General features: G+C 46.1%; 1 protein-coding gene across 4 annotated transcripts in view; it reads left to right on the top strand.

The window, feature by feature from the left end:
• The window catches only part of GDPD5 (glycerophosphodiester phosphodiesterase domain containing 5), a 362,654-nt gene extending 345,125 nt beyond the window's left edge, over positions 1-17,529 (top strand). For 3 of the 4 annotated variants that reach the window (XM_082246656.1, XM_082246657.1, XM_082246658.1), the window contains exons 15-17: positions 208-320; positions 7,856-7,939; positions 17,203-17,529. In XM_082246656.1, the coding sequence (XP_082102782.1) occupies positions 208-320; positions 7,856-7,939; positions 17,203-17,321 (316 nt within the window). In that variant the 3' untranslated portion in view covers positions 17,322-17,529. The remainder of the gene's footprint in view (positions 1-207; positions 321-7,855; positions 7,940-17,202) is intronic. The other variant, XM_082246659.1, reaches the window with a different exon arrangement.
• The last annotated feature ends 761 nt before the right edge of the window (positions 17,530-18,290 follow it).

Genomic DNA, 18,290 nt, shown 5'->3' on the forward strand with positions numbered 1-18,290 from the left:
TAGCAGTTCAGTTGCAGTTTGTTTGGTGTGAACAGGCCTAAGTCTAAGGAATAACTTTGTCCTGTTCCTCGATTGAACCTGTGTCTTCTGTACTGGTATTAGTCCCTCATTGAGGATAAGTGTGTTGCTGACCAGTTATAACACCAGTGTTTGGCTCTGTCCATATAGGCACTAAGAGTGGAAGTTACAATGTGGGTTTTGTTGCAGGTGGAGGCTGGGCAGTATTCGGAGGTACAACCCTGAACAGATCATGCTGAGCGCTGCTGTGCGCAGAACAAGCCGAGACGTCCGGATAATGAAGGAAAAACTCATCTTTTCAGGTACTATTCTGCTTAATTTTTTAAATATGTGTTTGTGTGCTGGCATATTAGAGAAAACTTCATAGTTGGTTTCATTTAGTATTTAAAGCATTTCTACAGGCAATAAAAAAAAAAAAAAATCAAAATAATAAACCTCTTATATGTACCTGCTCTGTGCAATAATATTGCACAGAGCGGCCCTGCACCTCCTCTTCTGGGGTCCCCCACCAGCAGTGTCTGCTCCTTCTTTTCCTTCCATAGCAAGTTGCTTTCTATGGATGCAGACTCGCTCCTCAGCAATGCTGTGTGCAATCCGTACAGTACCGGGACAGGATTGTCCAGCTCCCAGTGCAAGGATTCAAAATTGTACCCCCCTTCCCTACTATTAAAACTTGCTGTAAAATGGGTGTACCAACTGCGTCCATTTTTTGCCCTTTTGCTTCTCTAGAAATGTGGAGCCGCACACAGATGAATGAAATCAAAAATAAGGTGTCTTTATTCTTCAAAATAATCCAGGACAAACAGACAGTGTGAGGAACAGAGTGTGTCCAAGGTAGACGCGTTTCACGGCACGAACGGCCGCTTACTCATTACCCACATCCAGTTCGTCCATTCGCAGAGAAAGCCGACCCGTCTCGTAAAAGCCTTAAAGGAGCACTCTGACCGCTTTATAACGATAACTTGAATATATATATATATATTCATAACATATATACATATATAGTAGCCCCAGCTTGGCTACACTACTCTACAGTAATATGATTTTTTCAAATCAATTGGTGATCTTTTTAAATCCTTTGCCATGACTTTTTCTGAGGGCCTTTATTGATCTTGGCATGAAGAGACAAAACATGTCAATAGCAAAAAGAAAACCAGACCCTATATATGAGGTTTAAAATGACAGGTTCCACTTGCATACTCCCTAAAGAGGTTCTAATCATTGGCACATAATCTGTAACACCCGATTCTGATTTCATGGATTTGAAGTGGTTGTAAATGTAGGTTTGTACAGTACATTTTTCCACATGGCAAATCTGAATTTTTATTGATTTACACCATGGAAATAAATATACTGTACCATGTCAAATTTCTATGTGTCATCTGTACAGATCTATCACCTTTATCTGTAGGCACTTTTTAACTCAAGATCCGAAGATTACCTATTCAAATGTGTAAAAATCAACATTTTTCATAGAGTATACTTTTTTTTCTTTTGAACAGGACAATACAGCTTAATAAGGCTCATTAACAAAGTACAATGCCATAACTGAGTAGCAGCTGAAAACGGCTACAAGACCCAACCATTCATTCCCATAATGCATATACATATGCGTACACTGACAAATAACAATGCAACATAATAAAAAAAGGGGAGGGGGGGAGTTGGGAAGGAGGGGAACCGGGGGAGATCCAGCATTCTTACATGCCACACAAAACAAAAGCAGGGTGTACTTTTTTACATAACTAAATATGAGCTTGTTGGACATTTAATTTAAAAATGTAATTTTCAAAACCAGAGCTGGCCACATTCCCCCATCTTCCTTTGTTGCTAGAACAGCCCTCACTTTTCTGGAAATGCTTTCCACAAGATGTTGGCCTGTCTGTGAAAATCTGTGCTCATTCAGGTCCAAAAAAAATTTGTGAGATCCAAGTGCTGATGTTGAATCAGAAAATATCAGGCTCAAAACTGCCATTTCATTTCATTTCATTTCAAAGATATTTATTAGATTTGAGGTTGCTGCACACCATTCCAGTTCTTCCAAATCATGGCATTCTTCCCAAAGATATCAGGTTTGAGATCCCTCTACACCATTTCAATTCCTCAAAACTAATTCTTCCCAAAGATAGTTATTAGGTTTGAGGTTCTCAATCTTTTACGCTGTAGCCTTCAGAGACACCCCCCCCTTCCCCCCTGAGCCATTTAGAGACATTCCTTTGGAAGACCTCACATGCAAAGTTGCCTTCCTGGTCCCCCCTATATCTGTTAGGACAACTTAGCAGAACTTATTCATAAACAGCCTTTTCCTGTTTTGCACAAGGACAAGTTAGTCTTGAAACCAAAATCTTCCTTTTCTCTTTCGTTCATTGACGGACACAGCTCCTGATCTTCTTAACTATTGGGTTATACTGCCCCCCACAGGAGTAGAACACTAGGCAGAAAAAAGTGTGTCTATGGCTATGGGGTCGTTTCAGGGGGTATACTTCCTCTCTCTCTGCTATAGGTACTCAGTTTTTTTTCTGCCTAGTCAGGAGTAAGGACCTAGTTCCTTGCTGGGATCTCTGGTCCTGGCAATCTTTTTTTTTTTAGATATAATTTTTTTTTTGCCTGGATTCTTTCCTGTGAGATCTACAATCAACTGCCGGACTGGGCGACGGGCTGAATAATCTAGATCCAGTGGTCATCCAAGTCTGGCTAGTGAGCATGCGCAGACCTCAGCTCCGTGCTAGGTCAGCCACGACATAGCCCCGACCAGACGGGTTCTGGCATGCGAGTTAAATTCCTCGCATGCCAGATACGACCAGGTCTCGGCCCAAGTCGCAGCATTCCTCCTCACCGTGACAGCCCCCCCCCCCCCATGTCGATTGAGAGGAGGTTCTGTCTGGATCAGTGCTCGTCTGGTTCCTGATATGGGAAGTAACTGTCCCTGTCTCCCCCTGGAGGGCTTTGGGGTAAACATGGGCCCCTCCATGGGATGGTCGGACCCCTGGGTTCCGCTCCTTCCCGTTAGGTACCCCCCTCATCGGTCTGGTGGTCCTGTTTATAATCCCCAGGAAGGAAGGTACCTGGACCTCAATTCTGGACCTCAAAGCGCTGAACTGCTTTGTGCGGGTGCAGAAGTTTAGAATGGAGTCCGTTTGCACGGTAGTGGCTTCCCTGCATCAGGGAGATTTTTGCTTGCCTCCATCAACCTCAAGGACGCTTACCTTCACATTCCAATATGTGTCAGTCTCCAGCGCTTCCTCCACTTTGCCGTGGGAGAGGAGTATTATCGGGTCTCTCTTCTGCTCCTCAGGTCTTCACAAAAGTGTTGGGGCAAGCATTGTTACGCCAATGGGGGATTGCAGTACTGGGCTACTTGGATGAGCGGAGTTTCCTACTGCTCTGGTGGACCACTTGGAAATTACCATATGAGCTTGAGGGTGTTTGGCTGGATTCTGAATTTTCAGAAGTCTGCTCTGGTTCCGTCCTCAAAGCTGGACTATCTGGGTCTGACTCTGCACTCTGCCTTAGCCAGAGTGCTCCTTCCTCTGGACAAACTCCAGAAACAGCAGGCTGTAATTCGTATCCTGCTGTTCAGCAGAGGGTAATCCCACAGACTTTCATGTGGGTGCTGTGCCTCATGGTGTCTACCTTCAAGGTGGTTCCGATTGCACAGTTCCATACGAGGTCCCTGCAAAGGGTATTCTGGCCAAATGGGACAAGAATCCGCAGTCTCTGGACAATCCGAACCGGCTGAGCCAGGGGAATGAAAGAGTCCCTGATATAGTGGCTTCGTTCTTCGACTGGGAAAATCCTTCCTCCCCTTGTATTGGCCAGTGGTCACCACGGATGCCAGCCTGCCTGGCTGGAGAAGCATTCTCTGCAAAATTTCTGCTCAGGGGGTCTGAACACTGGAAGAGTCCAGAATACCAATCAATGTCTTGGTACTCCGAGCGATTAGACTGTGCCTGGAATATTGGACGGGTCATCTTCAGGGATGTCCAGTGCGCATTTAATCGGACAGTGCCACAGCCGTGGCTTATGTCAATCACCAGGGGGGCACAAGAAGTGGTGTCCTAGCGGCTCCGGAGGTAGCCGGCATTCTAAGGTGGGCAGACCGGTTAATTCCAGCCCGCTCCGCCGTACACATTCCTGGGGTGGAAAAATGTCAAGAGAATTACTTCAGTCGGCAGGCGTTGGACCAAGGGGAGTGGTCCCTTCACCCGGAGGTGTTTCATCAGTTGTGTCTCCGGTGGGGCATCCCGAGGTGGATCTGTTGGCGTCCAGCTCAACAGAAAGGTGCAGAGGTTTGTGGCTCGGTCAGCGATCCTCTGGCAAACACCACGGATGCGCTGGTGGCCCTGTGGGGTAAATATTGTCTGATTTATGCCTTCTCATCTCTAAAGCTTCTGCCAAGACTTCTAAGCAGGATTGAGGCAGAAGGGATTCCGGTCATATTAGTGGCCCTAGACTGGCCTCGCCAGACTTGGTACGCTGATCTGGAGCAGCTGTTTACTGACGTTCCTTGGAAACTTCCTCTCAGGGAGATCTGCTGTCCCAAGGACCAATCTTCCATCCTGTTTTACAGTCATTGGCTTTGACGGCTTGGCTGTTGAACACCAGGTGCTGATGGATAGAGGTTTGTCTGAGTCGGTGATTCCAATGCTATTAAAAGCTAGGAAATCTACTTCTAGGCAGATCTATCATTGTGCGTGGAAGACATACATTGCGTGGTTTTAGTCTCTTGGTGTTTATCCTTGCTCTTTTTTTCTGTGGCTTGGATCTTGACCTTCCTTCAATGGGGGGGGGGGGGGGGGGTGTTGAGCAGAAACTAGTCTTAAGTACTATCAAGGGTCAGGTGTTGGCTTTAGCGGTCTTCTTTCAGTGGTCCTTGGCCACATACTCCTTAGTGCGTACTTTTCTTCAGGGAGTTAGGCACTTGACCCCTCCAATGCGTTCTCTGTTCCCGCCTTGGAACCTCAATTTGGTGCTCTCAGTCCTCCAGAAGCCTCCTTTTGAGAATCTTTGGGAGATTCCCCTGCTTATGCTGTCCCAGAGGGTGGCCTTTCACCTCGCAGGGTGTTGGAATAGGTGGCGTTACTCTGTCCACCTTACTTGGTGGTTCACAGTAATAAGGAGGATCTTTGCCCCTGCCCGTCGTTCCTTCCTCAGGTTGTCTCTGATTTTCATTTGAATGAAGACATTGTGTTGCCTTCCCTGTGTCCCAGGCCAAAATATCTGAAAAAAAATTGCTTTGCATGCCTTGGATGGGGTCTGGGCAATTAGGGTGTACCTGGCAGCTACAGAGTCTTAGTCAGAGTTAGGAAATCAGACTCACTATTTATTTGTGCTTACCGATGGGCTTCGAAAAGGGTTGTCCACTTCCTCTGCGACCATTTCCAGATGGATCAGACAGATGGGGATTCAGGTCTATTTCATCAAGGGTCAGGTTCCTTCTTTCTCTGTCAAGGCGCATTCTACTCAGGCGCTCATTGCCTTCTGGGCCTTCTGTCATCAGGAATCAGTGACGCAGGTTTGCAAGGCGGCCACCTGGTTGTCGGTGCACACTTTCACAAAGTTCTATAAAGTGGATGTGTTGGCATCTGCGGATGCTTCCTTTGGCCGCAAGGTTTTGCAGGCTTCTGTTTTGAGGACTGTGTCCTCTTTGAGGGTGTATTGTTTGTTTTTTTCAGTTGATCTCCGGTTTACTTAGATTGCTACAGATAGCCTTGGGAGTTTGTTTTCCGCTGTTCCCACTCCTCATGTTTAACACTGCTTTGGAATGTCCCAATGGTTAAGAAGATCAGGAGCTGTGTCCATCAATGAACAAAAGAGAAAATGGAGTTTTTGACTTACTGTAAAATCCATTTCTCTGATGTTCATTGATGGACACAGCACCCACCCCTCTGTGGAGTTTTAATTCTTCTGACACTGCTTGTAACAAAGCTGAGTACCTATAGCAGAGAGAGGGAGTATACCCCCTGGGACTGTCCATAGGCGGCATAGCTAGACTTTTTCTGCCTAGTGTCCTCCTGTAGGGGGCAGTATAACCCAATAGTTAAGAAGATCAGGAGCTGTGTCCATCAATGAACATTAGAGAAATGGATTTTACAGTAAGTCAAAAATCCAATTTTTTACCTAGGTTGTCACTTATTTCCACATCAATTAGGACTTTATTCATTATTCTCCCTTCCCTCTGTCCCTTTCCAAACCCTGACAAGGAAAATACCTTACACTGCTTGTGTGTGTCAGTGTCCACTTGCAGCAACGGCCTTCATTCACAAGACTGAGTCCCTCAAGACATCTTGCTTCCCAACCCACAATTGCCAGATAGATCAGACAACTTATTTCCAGGTCCCTTAAGAAAAGGTTTCCTCCCTTCCTCATCAGAGCTCATTCCACCAGGGCTTTTCAGCATCAATGAATTAGTATTTGCAAGGCCACTACTTGGTCCTCTTTTCAAGTTTTACTAGGTGGATGTTCAGGCCTTGGCAGATGTACGTTTCGGCCGCAAGGTAGTGGTGTTGCTGCCCACTCCTAAGTTTATTGCTTAGGGACATCCAATGGCCTATTAATGCAAGTCCTGTAATGTATGATTAGGATAATTGGAATTTTGACTTACTTGTATTATAAGAAAGCCAAACACTCCCAGCGCTCAGGGGTCTTCACCAGAGGGAAAGCCAACCAATGTCACATCACACACACGGTCCAATGTCCAGTAGATGCAGCCCTCTTCGGATAAGGATATCACATGTGGTACTACAAATAACAAAGAAAGGGAAGCCGCAAACCCCTAATGCATTATCCGAGTAAAAACTGAATTTATTATGACATTAACCAGTAAAATGTATACTCACAAAGGTGCACAAGTATTCTTTTCCACAAGCAGTGGTATCAGCAGGGAGCGTCAATAATTTCTAAAAACTATTAGATGGGCACCTCATCGACTACAACATATAGGGGTATACAATGTACTTTTGATATACACACATGCATCATAGGTTGAACTGGATGGACTGGTGTCTTTTTTTTTTTTTTTTTTTCAGCCTCACCAACTATGTAACTATATGTACATATTCAAAATGTACATGGAAGGTTACGTGAGGTAGAAAATGCAAGTGTTTCTGCAACTTCACATAAACATGCTAACGTGTTTTGGGGGCGCACCCCCTTCTTCACAGCTTTTCATAATAAATTCCATTTTTACTTGAATATTGGACTAGGGGTTTGCGCTTTCCCCTTATTTGTTTTTGTAATTTACTTAACTTGAAGTATAAGTACAGGACACAGGTCCCCTTGCCTCTGTATTTTGACCACCCATCACCCACTATTGCTGGTTAAAAAAGCCTGGCGTCTCACAGAGGCGGTGTTATATGCATGTGCCGTAGTGACAGCCCTGGCAAGTTCTTTTGCCGGTGTTCAGTCACTTGGAGGTGGTCTGCTTATAACTCAGGGTCTATGATAAGGATCAATTGGGTTCCATCTTTCAGTGGCCTATTTTCAGTAAATTAAATTATGTTTGGATGATCCATCCCACTGCACTTTATCCTGGCAGTATTTTACCATCTATTCTAAAGACTTCCAGTCATGCAGAGAAGCTGTATGTGACCACTCTCCCTCCTCTGCATATCGTAATAGTCAGGGGTCGGGCCGTGCACCCGTGACCCCTATGTCGACTCCCAGTAATAAAGTAAGGTGAATGCAAACAATCGTTTTAGGAGGCAAGATCGTTTTCATATTATGAGATTATATTTAGAGGTCTAAATAACTATTAGAAACCTTAGGAAATATTTTTTCTAGGTTACATTTTTTTCTTAAAAAGTACTTACTCTGTTTTCATTCTGCGTTAATAAAGTGCCAGCATATTCTACAGAACTGTGCAAAACACAGTCAGAGCAGCCCCAAATTGCCATAACTCACACAGATCTGGAGGTGACAGGTAAGGGTGTCCGTCACAGAAGATTCCTTGTTCTCAATGTTTATAGAGGATTAAGAAAACGGTAGAGTTCAATCTTAGTATTAAACCATAATCTTTTCAATCCTACTAAAATTTCTGTGAAAATTAACATAATTTTATGTTTTAAGTAAATACATTTCTCTTTCGTTCATTGACGGACACAGCTCCTGATCTTCTTAACCATTGGGTTATACTGCCCCCCTACAAGAGCAGGACACTAGGCAGAAAAAGTCTAGCTAAAAAAGTCCCAGCGGGTATACTCCTCTCTGCTATAGGTACACAGTTTTTTCCTGCCTAGTCAGGAGTAAGGACCTAGTTCCTTGATGGGGTCTCTGGTCCTGGCAAATTTTTTCTTTTTTGATAGAAATTTTTTCTCCTGTTTTTTTCCTGTGAGATCTACAATCAACTGCTGGACTGGGCAACAGGCTGGGTAATCTATATCCAGTAGTCACCCCAGTCTGGCTAACGAGCGTGCACAGACCTCCGCTCCGTGCTAGGTCGGCCGCAACATAGCCCCACCGGACTGGGGCTGGCCTGCGAGTTAAATGCCTCGCGAGGTCGCATACAACTGAGTCTTGGCCCGAGTCACATCGTTCCTCCTGGCCGAAAGCCCCCCATTTCGATGGCGAGGGTTTCTGTCTCGAGCGGTGCCCATCTGGTTCCTGGTATGGTGAGTAGTTGTCTCCTCCTGGAGGGTTTTGGGGTAGAAGTGGGCCCCTCCATGGGACGGTTGGACCCCCCGGGTTCCCCTCCTTCCCGTCAGGTACCCCCTCTCAATATGTCCCCCCACTTATGGCTGGGGCTGTGCGGGTGGTCTGGTCCACCCCCTGGGGTGGGGGCAGGGCGCTATGCTAGCGATGGAGGCGGGAGGCACCGCCAGCGATCGGACAATCGGCTGTGCAGGGTGGGCTGTACCTGGTGGGGGCTCCTGCCAGTGCGCCCCCTCCTGCCTGGGCCTGTGATTGAGGCCTAGAGATTCCTCCTGGGTCCCTGGAAGCCTTGTGGTGCCACGCTGGGCCGCCATTTTGTTGTAGCCTTGTGATGCAATGCATGGCAGCGATGTTTGAGTAATTCAGCAGCCATTTTGCGGTAGTCTGCCGTAGAAAACAGCGACAGCCATGTCTGTGGAGCATTCTGGGCGGTGTTTTCAGTGGTGGGAGCCCCTCCTCATCCCCTGGTGCTGATTCCTGGATCCTTTCGTTTCCTGATTGCCGCTCGTGCAGTGCAGATTCTCCTGGTGGCTGTGGTGCCTGGTTTCTGCGGGGTGGTGAGTCTAATGGGGTCCTCTCTCTCTCTTCTGATGATTGGTGCTCTGTGGCTGGCAACGGGGTGGTGCTGCCAGAGCGGTTTGGGGTTATCCTTTAGCAGTGTTTTACACTTTTTTGTGGGGTCACCCTGGTGACTCATTGAGTCACATCTCCCCACCTGATCCCCTCTCTGAGGCTGCGGGGCCCTCTGGGTCCCATCCATCTATCGATGCACTGATGGCAGTACTGGAGTCCTTTGTGTCCCGGGTGGCGGTGGGTTTTGGGCGACGGGCTGGCATAAAGCGCCCCCCGCCTCATCTGTCTCATCAGATCTTGAATCTGATTCAGCCGCCGCAAAAGTGGGTGACCCTGCTGTGTCTGCGACCGCGTGCCCTAGATCCTCAGATAGTGAGGAGGATTCCACTACTTCTGCAACCATGCACGAAAAGGCGCTGGTGGATGCACTGATTGTATCTGTGCTTGAGACTTAAAGATTGAGGCGCAGGTTCCCTTTGGCACTCACAAGCCATCCAGAGCGGCTTAGCTGTTTCCTTTCCCCTCCTATTTTGACAGAATTGTCACTAAAGAGTGGGGGCGACCAAAGCGTCCCCTTGGGGTCCCTTACCGTGTTGCTAGGCGATACCCCTATGAGGAGTCCCTTCTTAACAAGTGGACTGTTCCACCAATGGTGGACTCTCCGGTTTCCAGATTAAACAAGGCAACCATGATTCCGGTTGAAGAGTCTCTGGCCTTTACGGACCCGGCTGACAGGAAGGCGGAGGCTGTGGCCTGCAATATGTACACCCTGGCTGGTTCGCACTGAGCCGATTTTTCACCATTGCCCTGGTGTAGCGGACTCTCACTGAATGTGCTACGTTTTTGCTCCATGACTTGGAGGGGGGAGTAGCTCCCCCTTGCCTTTGCTGAGCTGGCGGACCAGCTGGTTCAGGGGCTGCAGTTTATCTGTGATGCCTCTTTGGATGCATCTCCCCCTAGTGGCTCTCCATTTTTGCAGTGGTCCTTCTGCGTGTCTTTTGGCTCAAATGCTCTTCCGTGGACCAGACTTCTAAAAAGGCATTGTCTGATCTTCCCTTTCAAGGAGATCACCTGTTTGCTGCTACCCTGGATGACCTCATTAAAGGTCTCAAGGGGGGTAGAGTACCTTTCTTCCGCATGCTAGCAAGGATCATCGTCCTAGACTTCTCGGCTCATAAGAAGTTTTTTTGTCCCTCAGGTTTGCCTGACAAGTGATCGAAGCCCTTCGAGGCGTCCTGTGAAGGATCCAAGCGAACTTGGTCTGGCAAGTCAAGAGCGGGCTTTGCCAGACCCACAGACAAAGCCCCTCCAGCAGGAAGGGGGGTCTTCACCTGTATCTAGGGTGGGGGGACATCTTCACTGGTCCCCGGACCTTTGGGTTTCCCTGATACAAGGCAAGTGGGTACACAAGATCATATGGTCTTGCTACAAGATCGAGTTTCATTCTTACCCTCCGGTAAGGTTCTTCTTTCCAACGTGCAACTGTCACCGGTCCCATTTACAGGCTCTGTTTGGGGCGGTGCAAGACCTTTTACGTCAAAAGGTGATTGTCCTGGTTCTGGCTTTGAAACATCTTCAGGGATTTTTACTCAAACCTGTTTACAGTTCCCAGGAAGGAAGGCAAGGTGCGTCCAATTCTGGACCTCAAGGCGCTGAACTGCTTTGTGCGGGTGCATAAGTTCAGAATGGAGTAATTTTGCATGGTGGTGGCTTCCATGCATCAGGCTGATTTTCTTGCCTCCATCGACATCGAGGACGCTTACCTTCACATTCCAATATGTGTTGGTCACCAGCGCTTCCTTCGCTTTGCCGTGAGAGAGGAGCATTATCAGTATGTGGCGTTACCCTTTGGTCTGGCCTCCGCTCCTCAGGTCTTCAAGAAAGTGTTGGCCCTGGTGCTAGCATTTTTACGCCAATGGGGGATCACGGTACTGGGCTACTTGGACATCCTCCTTCTGCGAGCGGAGTCTCCTACTGCTCTAGTGGAAAACCTGGGAATCACCATATGAACTTTGAGGAAGTTTGGCTGGATTCTGAATTTTTCTCTCTGGTTTCGTCCACAAAGCTGGACTATCTGGGTCTGACTTTGGACTCCGCCGTAGCCAGAGTGCTCATTCCTCTGAACAAACTCCAGAAACCGCAGGCTGCAATTCATCTTCTGCTATCCAGCAGATTGTCATCCCTCCAGACTTGCATGCGGGTGGTGGGGCTGATGGTGTCTACCTTCGAGGCGGTTCCGTTTGAACAGTTCCATATGAACGTCACTGCAAGGGAGATTCTGGCCAAATGGGTGAAAAATCCGCAGTCTCTGGACAATCCGATCCGGCACTTCGGCTGGGCAAATCCTTCCTCCCCTTGTATTGGACAGTGGTCACCATGGATGCTAGCCTGCCCGGCTGGGAAGGCATCCTCGACAAAAATTCTGCTCAGGGGATCTGGACACTGGAAGAGTCCCGGTTACCAATCAATGTCTTGGAACTCTGAGCGATGAGACTGTGCCTGGAACATTGGACGGATCGTCTTCAGGGATGTCAAGTGCTCATTTAATCAGACAATGCAACTGCCGTGGCTTATGTCAATCACTGGGGGGGGGGGGGGGCACAAAAAGTGTCTTGGCGACTCTGGATGTAGCCGGCATTCTAAGGTGGGCAGAATGGTTTGTTCCAGCCCTCTCCGCCGTACACATTCTAGGGGTGAAAAATTCTCAGGCAGATTACCTAAATCGGCAGGCGTTGGACCAAGGGGAGCGGTCCCTTCATCCAGAGGTGTTTTTTATCAGTTGTGTCTCCGGTGGAGCATCTCGGAGGTGGATCTGTTGGCGTCTTGGCTCAACAGAAAGGTGCCGAGGTGTGTGGCTCAGTCACAGGATCCTCTGGCGGATGCCACAGATGCGCTGGTGGCCCTGTGTGGTCAGGATCTACGCAGGATCAAGGCAGAAGGAATTCCAGTCATCTTAGTGGCCCCAGATCTGGTGCACCTGTTTGCCGATGTTTCTTGGAAGCTTCCTTTCAGGAAGATCTGCTGTCCCAAAGATCAATCTTCCACTCTCTTTACGGTCGTGGGCTTTGACGACTTGGCTGTTGAACACCAGGTGCTGATGGATAGAGGTTTTGTCTGAATCGGTAATTCCAACGCTGTTAAAAGCTAGGAAATCTACTTCTAGGAAGAACTACCATCGTACGTGGAGGACGTACATTGCGTGGTGTGTGTGTGTCTTGAGGTTCATTCTCGCTCTTTTTTGGTGGCTCGGACCTTCCTTCATAAGGGGTTTGAGCAGAATCTGGCCTTAGGTACTATCAAGGGTCAGGTGTCGGCATTAGCGGTCTTCTTTCAACGGCTTTTAGCCACATGCTCCCTGGGACACACTTTTATTCAGGGAGTTAGGCACTTGACCCAGTGCGGTCTCTGTTGCCACCTTAGGACCTCAATTTGGTGCTGTGTCTTCCAGAAGCCTACTTTTGAGAGTCTTCGCTGGGCGAAGGGTGTCTGAATTGGCGGTGTTATCCTGCTGTTCACCTTACTTGGTGGTTCACAGAGATAAGGTGGTTCTTTGCCTCTGGCCATAATTCCCTTCTCAGGTTGTCTCTGATTTTCATTTGAATGAAGACATTGTGTTGCCTTCCCTGTGTCCCAGGCTAAAACATCCAAAGCAAATTGCTTTGGATGCCTTGGATGTGGTCTGGGCAATTAGGGTGTACCTGGCAGCTACGGAGTCTTTTAGGAAGTCATACTCCCTATTTGTGCTCACGGATGGGCCTCGGAAAGGGTTGTCCGCTAAGTCTGCGACCATTTCCAGATGGATCAGACAGACGGTGGTTCATGTCTATTCCATCAAGGGTCAGGTTCCTCATTTCCCTGTCAAGGTGCATTCTACTCGGGCGCTCAGTGCCTCCTGGGCCTTCTGTCATCAGGCATCAGTGACGCAGGTTTGCAAGGCGGGCACCTGGTCACGGTGTACACGTCCATAAAGTTCTATAAAGTGGATGTGTTGGCATCTGTGGATGTTTCCTTTGGCTATGAGGTTTTTGCAGGCTGCTGTTTAGAGGACCTGGTGCTCTTTGAGGGTGTACTGTGTTTCCCCAAAAATAAGACCGGCTTTTATATTAATTTTGGCTACAAAAAACACACTAGGGCTTATTTTCAGGGGATGTCTTATTTATTTACGGTATGTACAATAATTTACATTCAAAAACAGTCATGTCACCATGACGATCTTAAAGTGGTTGTAACCGGTTCACACTTATGCGATGTGGGAACACTGCAAATCTATACCGCATCGCATTCCCAGCACAGGCAGTTCACACTGCCATATGCGAGTCGCTGGGGGTTTCAATTCAAAGTTAACAACACCCCCAGATTAGATTGCATATCGCATTGCGATCTGACATTCGGACATGAATTGGATCGCATTGGTGTGAACCACAATGCAATCCGATTCTGCTGCGGACCCAAAAAAGGGTCCTGTGCATGTTCAGTCCGAATCAGATGCAAATTCAGTCCCACTTCATACTTATGCGATGCGGGAACCCTGCGAATCTACTACGGGTTCCCGTATCTCATCCCCAGCACAGGCAGTTCACACTGCCATATGCAAATCGCTGGGGGTGTCAATTCAAAGTTAACGACACCCCCAGATCAGATCGCATATCGCATTGGTGTGAAAAAAAAAGGGTCCTGTGCGTGTTCAGTCCGAATCAGAGGCGAATTCAGCATACAATCTGTATGGATGAATTTGCATCGCACAGACATCGCATGTGATTTTCAGAGCAGTGCGCTCCGAATCACATGCAATGTCTGCCATTGCAGATGTGTGAACCGAGCCTAAAAAAAAAAGTCCTGTTTCTTTAAGGCATGATAGACAGCACAGTGCTTGTACTGTGTCATTTACCTCTCTCTTTGTTCTAATAAACCTGGAATAAAACAATAAAATGTTTTAAAAAAAGTTCCTGTGTCCCCTATCTTCTCTCCCCCGGTCAGCTCAGGAGTCCGCATTAGGACATTCTGTAATCCCAAAAATAAACCTTGATTAAAGGCATTAAAAAATTATATAATCAGTTTTGTAAAAAGATTATATAATATGCAGTGTGTCTCTTTTTGTAACTTTATAGTGGAAAATACCTTATTTATAGCGCTGTTGGGCACTCACATGACCCACCGGAGCCCTTCCCCGCTTTGAGCACTGCAGAGTTGGGGGCCACTGACGTCAACTGGGAGTAGAGGCAATCTACCTCAGGTCACGTGAGCGCCCAGCGGCACTGTAAATGTATTTTCCACAATAAAGTTATGGAAGGAGACACACCGCACATTATATAATCTTTTTACAAAACAGATTGCATGTTTTTACAACGACTTTTACTAGGGCTTATTTTTGGGGTAGGGCTTATATTGCAGTCATCCCCAAAATTAATGCTAGGTCTTATTTTCGGGGTAGGGCTTATTTTCAGGGAAACAGGGTATTGTTTTTTTCAGGTGAGCTCCTGTTGGCTATAGTTAGCCTTGGGAGTTTTTTTCGCTGTTCCCACCCCTCATGTTTAACATTGCTTTGGGATGTCCCAATGGTTAAGAAGATCAGGAGCTGTGTCCGTCAATGAACGAAAGAAAAAATTGGATTTTTGACTTTTGATTTTTTTCTCTGATGTTCATTGACGGACATAGCACCCACCCCTCTGTGAAGTTGTAATTCTTCTGACATTGCTTGTAACAAAACGAAGTACCTATAGCAGAGAGAGGGAGTATACCCCCTAGGACTGCCCATAGGTGTAGCCAAACTTTTTTTCTGCCTAGTGTCCTACTCCTGTAGGGGGCGGTATAACTCAATGGTTAAGAAGATCAGGAGCTGTGTCCGTCAATGAACATACGAGAAATGGATTTTACAGTAAGTCAAAAATCCCATTTTCTGCAATCTGATGAATCCATATGCTTTGCTCTTGGGATAATTCCTATCTGAGCAATTTTGTACTTCATGTTCCCTAGGTTCAGTGTCTGTCTGGGAGGTTTCTTATGTCTAATGAAGGCCTTGAGTAGTGTGGACCTTCTGTGTCAACAGTAGGGTAGCAAGGGATTCCCTATGGGAGGAAATCTGTTCTTCACAAAAATCTTCTTGCATGGAGGTTTGCTTTTCACCATGTGGTGGTGCCTCACAGGGCACAACCCCTTCCCTACTTCCAATATTGAATTGTATTCGGAGCTGCAGTAATATGTGTGGACACATAAAGATGTCACATAATGCTGTCAGCAGAAATACCTTCCCTTTCTATGGCTTGCTCTGCAAGGAAAGATGGAAAATGTAGTTGTAGCCCCCATTAGTAGTTTGGTGGTTGATGCTATTCTTTTTCTAGCCAGGGCCACATCACTTAAACTTAAAGCTGGAGACCCATCATGACCATCTTATACAGCAGCCTTTCTCAACCATTTTAACACAGAGGAACCCTTAAAATACATTTCTGGTCTTGGGGAACCCCTGCTAAAAATTAAAAAATCTACAACTCATGACACATTAGTGTGGCAGTCAGTGGGAAGAATGCTCCTTGGGAAGCATTACCCCCTTACAGGTAGATAAAAAGAACAATGGTGTCATTGGGAACTTTTTAGAGAGGCAGAAATTGCTCATTGCTCAAGGAACCCCAAGCAACCTCAGGAGGAACACTGGGGTTCCGCGGAACCCTGGTTGAGAAACCCTGTTATACAGTGTTTGAGATAGTCAGGTGTTAATGCTTACATGTAGTTGATGCCACAGTATCATTGGCCACTATATTGTTGCTTATTCTAACCTCACTTGGCAGACCAAAACATATGGGCTACCTCCTTGTGAATGAGAAAGGTAAATATGTACTGAGGTGTGTTGCCTCTGATGCAGGTCATGCCTCTTTGGAGTTTTCCACTTTTTCAGTGATGGCGAACAATCTCTTGAAGAAACATATCTTTTCCTACAAATCATAATTGTATTAGTCAATGAAAAGTAGATTGTTAACCATTTGTAATTGGATGAAACCGATGATTTTGATTTAGGATACTCTGAGGAAGCCATATTGTGCTGAACTAATATTCAATTTAGAAACTTTCAGAAGACCAGTCAGGTCATTGCAAATGCATCTTAATTGATTGGGCTACATTTACAGTGACATCACTGGTCTGTGGCAACCATTTAGTAAAGACAAGTGACATCACTGACGATGCAGCCTGTCCATTCGCTAGATGCCAGCGCCATCACTGACAATCCAGCCTATCCACGTACTAGACACTGGTGACATCACTTTGAATGCAACTTTTTTATTCACATGATACTGGTGACATCACAGAGCCTGAAGCCTATTCATTCACTAGAGACCGGTGATCTCAGAAATTGAAACCTATCCATTCACTGGACCAGCCTTTTTCAACTTTTTTTGCTCCAGAGGGACCCTTGAAATAATTTTCAGGTGTTTGAAGACCCTGCTAATACCAGTTGATAGTCAATGAGAAGAATGCCCCTTACATTGGTGGCCAGTCATAAGAATGCCCAACTTAGAGGGGCATTTTGACCATCCCCGTTGCAGACAGTGAAAAAGATCATTAGTGTCATGAAGCTGGCTGCAACCAGGTAGACACCATTAAATGGGAGGTTAATCAGTCACAGCTCAAGGAACCCCCAGCAACCCCTAGCAACTCTGGTTGAGAATGGCTGCACTGCACATTGGTGATAGTAGAGTCTGGTGACATCACTGCAAATGAAACCTATTCATTCACTAGAGATCAATGATATCTGATTATCTGTTTACTAAAGGACAGTGATCAATGTTAAGAATGTAGCCTATTCGTTCATAAGAGATCTAGGACTCTAGTGGATGGATTGGTGGATGGCTACAGAAGTTTTTTTTTAAAAGTAGGCTGCCCTTCTGGGTGAAACATTTGGCTTACAATATGGCTACCTCCTGTGGCAGGTTCATGTATTTCTTACTATTTTATTCTTTCACGTTCCTTTAGAAATCAACAACAGCATGGACACAGCTGAAGAGCTCTCCTTGTGTTCAGATAATCGCTACGATGGTTTTGCCAATGAGGCCATCACTCCATCCACAGATGCGAAGAACTGCCCCAGCTAGGAGGTGGTAGATGACCAAACCCAACAAATGCTCTACAGTTGTGGAACCTCCGCTATCGTCTGTTTTCCAAGACAGGGAAATTTTCTGGGACTACTACTATGCCAGGATATTTTGTTTATTTTTGCAATTTGTATATTTTTTTTCTGTTGTTGTTGTATAATCTTGGACTGTGAGGTTGTATATATGTAGAAAATAATTTTGATCCCTTTTTTTGCCCTTTTGTGTATTTTGTAAGTAGAACACAAGCGAGTCCTTGTGTAAATTGTTGACTGAGCCACAAGAATGTTGAAAGTCCAGCCTGGTATAGACTTGCGTTCTTCTAATTATCTGTGGTCTCCTCTGCTGCTCCTTAAAGTTGCACAATCTGGTGTAGAAAACCTTTTTATTCCTCGCCTATTGTTTTGAAGAGAGCCTGTTGTGACTGGGTAAAATGCAAACCTTTAAATATTCAGTCTTAAAGCTCAACTGAAGTTTCAAAAATAGATTTATGCTCCAGTTGAGGCTTGTTTGCACCATAGCACATGCGTTAACGCACTGGTATGCATTTCTAAGTTGCACTGCAATACGTTTTTTAAACACATTTTTCCTTTTGTTGTTTTATTTTTTTTTAACTTTATGGTATTACTTTATAGTATTATTGCACTGTAAAATGCAAAATGTCTATTTTTTTTTCAGCATACACCATTGCATACACGCATTGCCTTGTTCTTGTCCTGGACTGCCCAGTGTTGCTGGTGTAAACGAGCACATGTAGCAGATGTTTAGTATGTCTAATTATGACTGTAGTGTACCAAAGTTTAAACCCAGCAAACTCCGTAACAGATCTGGTCTTCCAGACCCCTGCTCTTCCTCTGCAGGGAGGAAGCTTTAGCTAAGGGGTGTAGCTATTACTCAGCTCTCACAGAGCAGAGGGTATTTAATGAGATTTTAACAGTGCCTTTTACAAAACAACAGAGAAAATTCTAAGGT

The sequence above is a fragment of the Pelophylax lessonae genome, assembly GCF_965119305.1.
Source record: "Pelophylax lessonae genome assembly, chromosome: 2".
Taxonomy (NCBI): domain Eukaryota; kingdom Metazoa; phylum Chordata; class Amphibia; order Anura; family Ranidae; genus Pelophylax; species Pelophylax lessonae.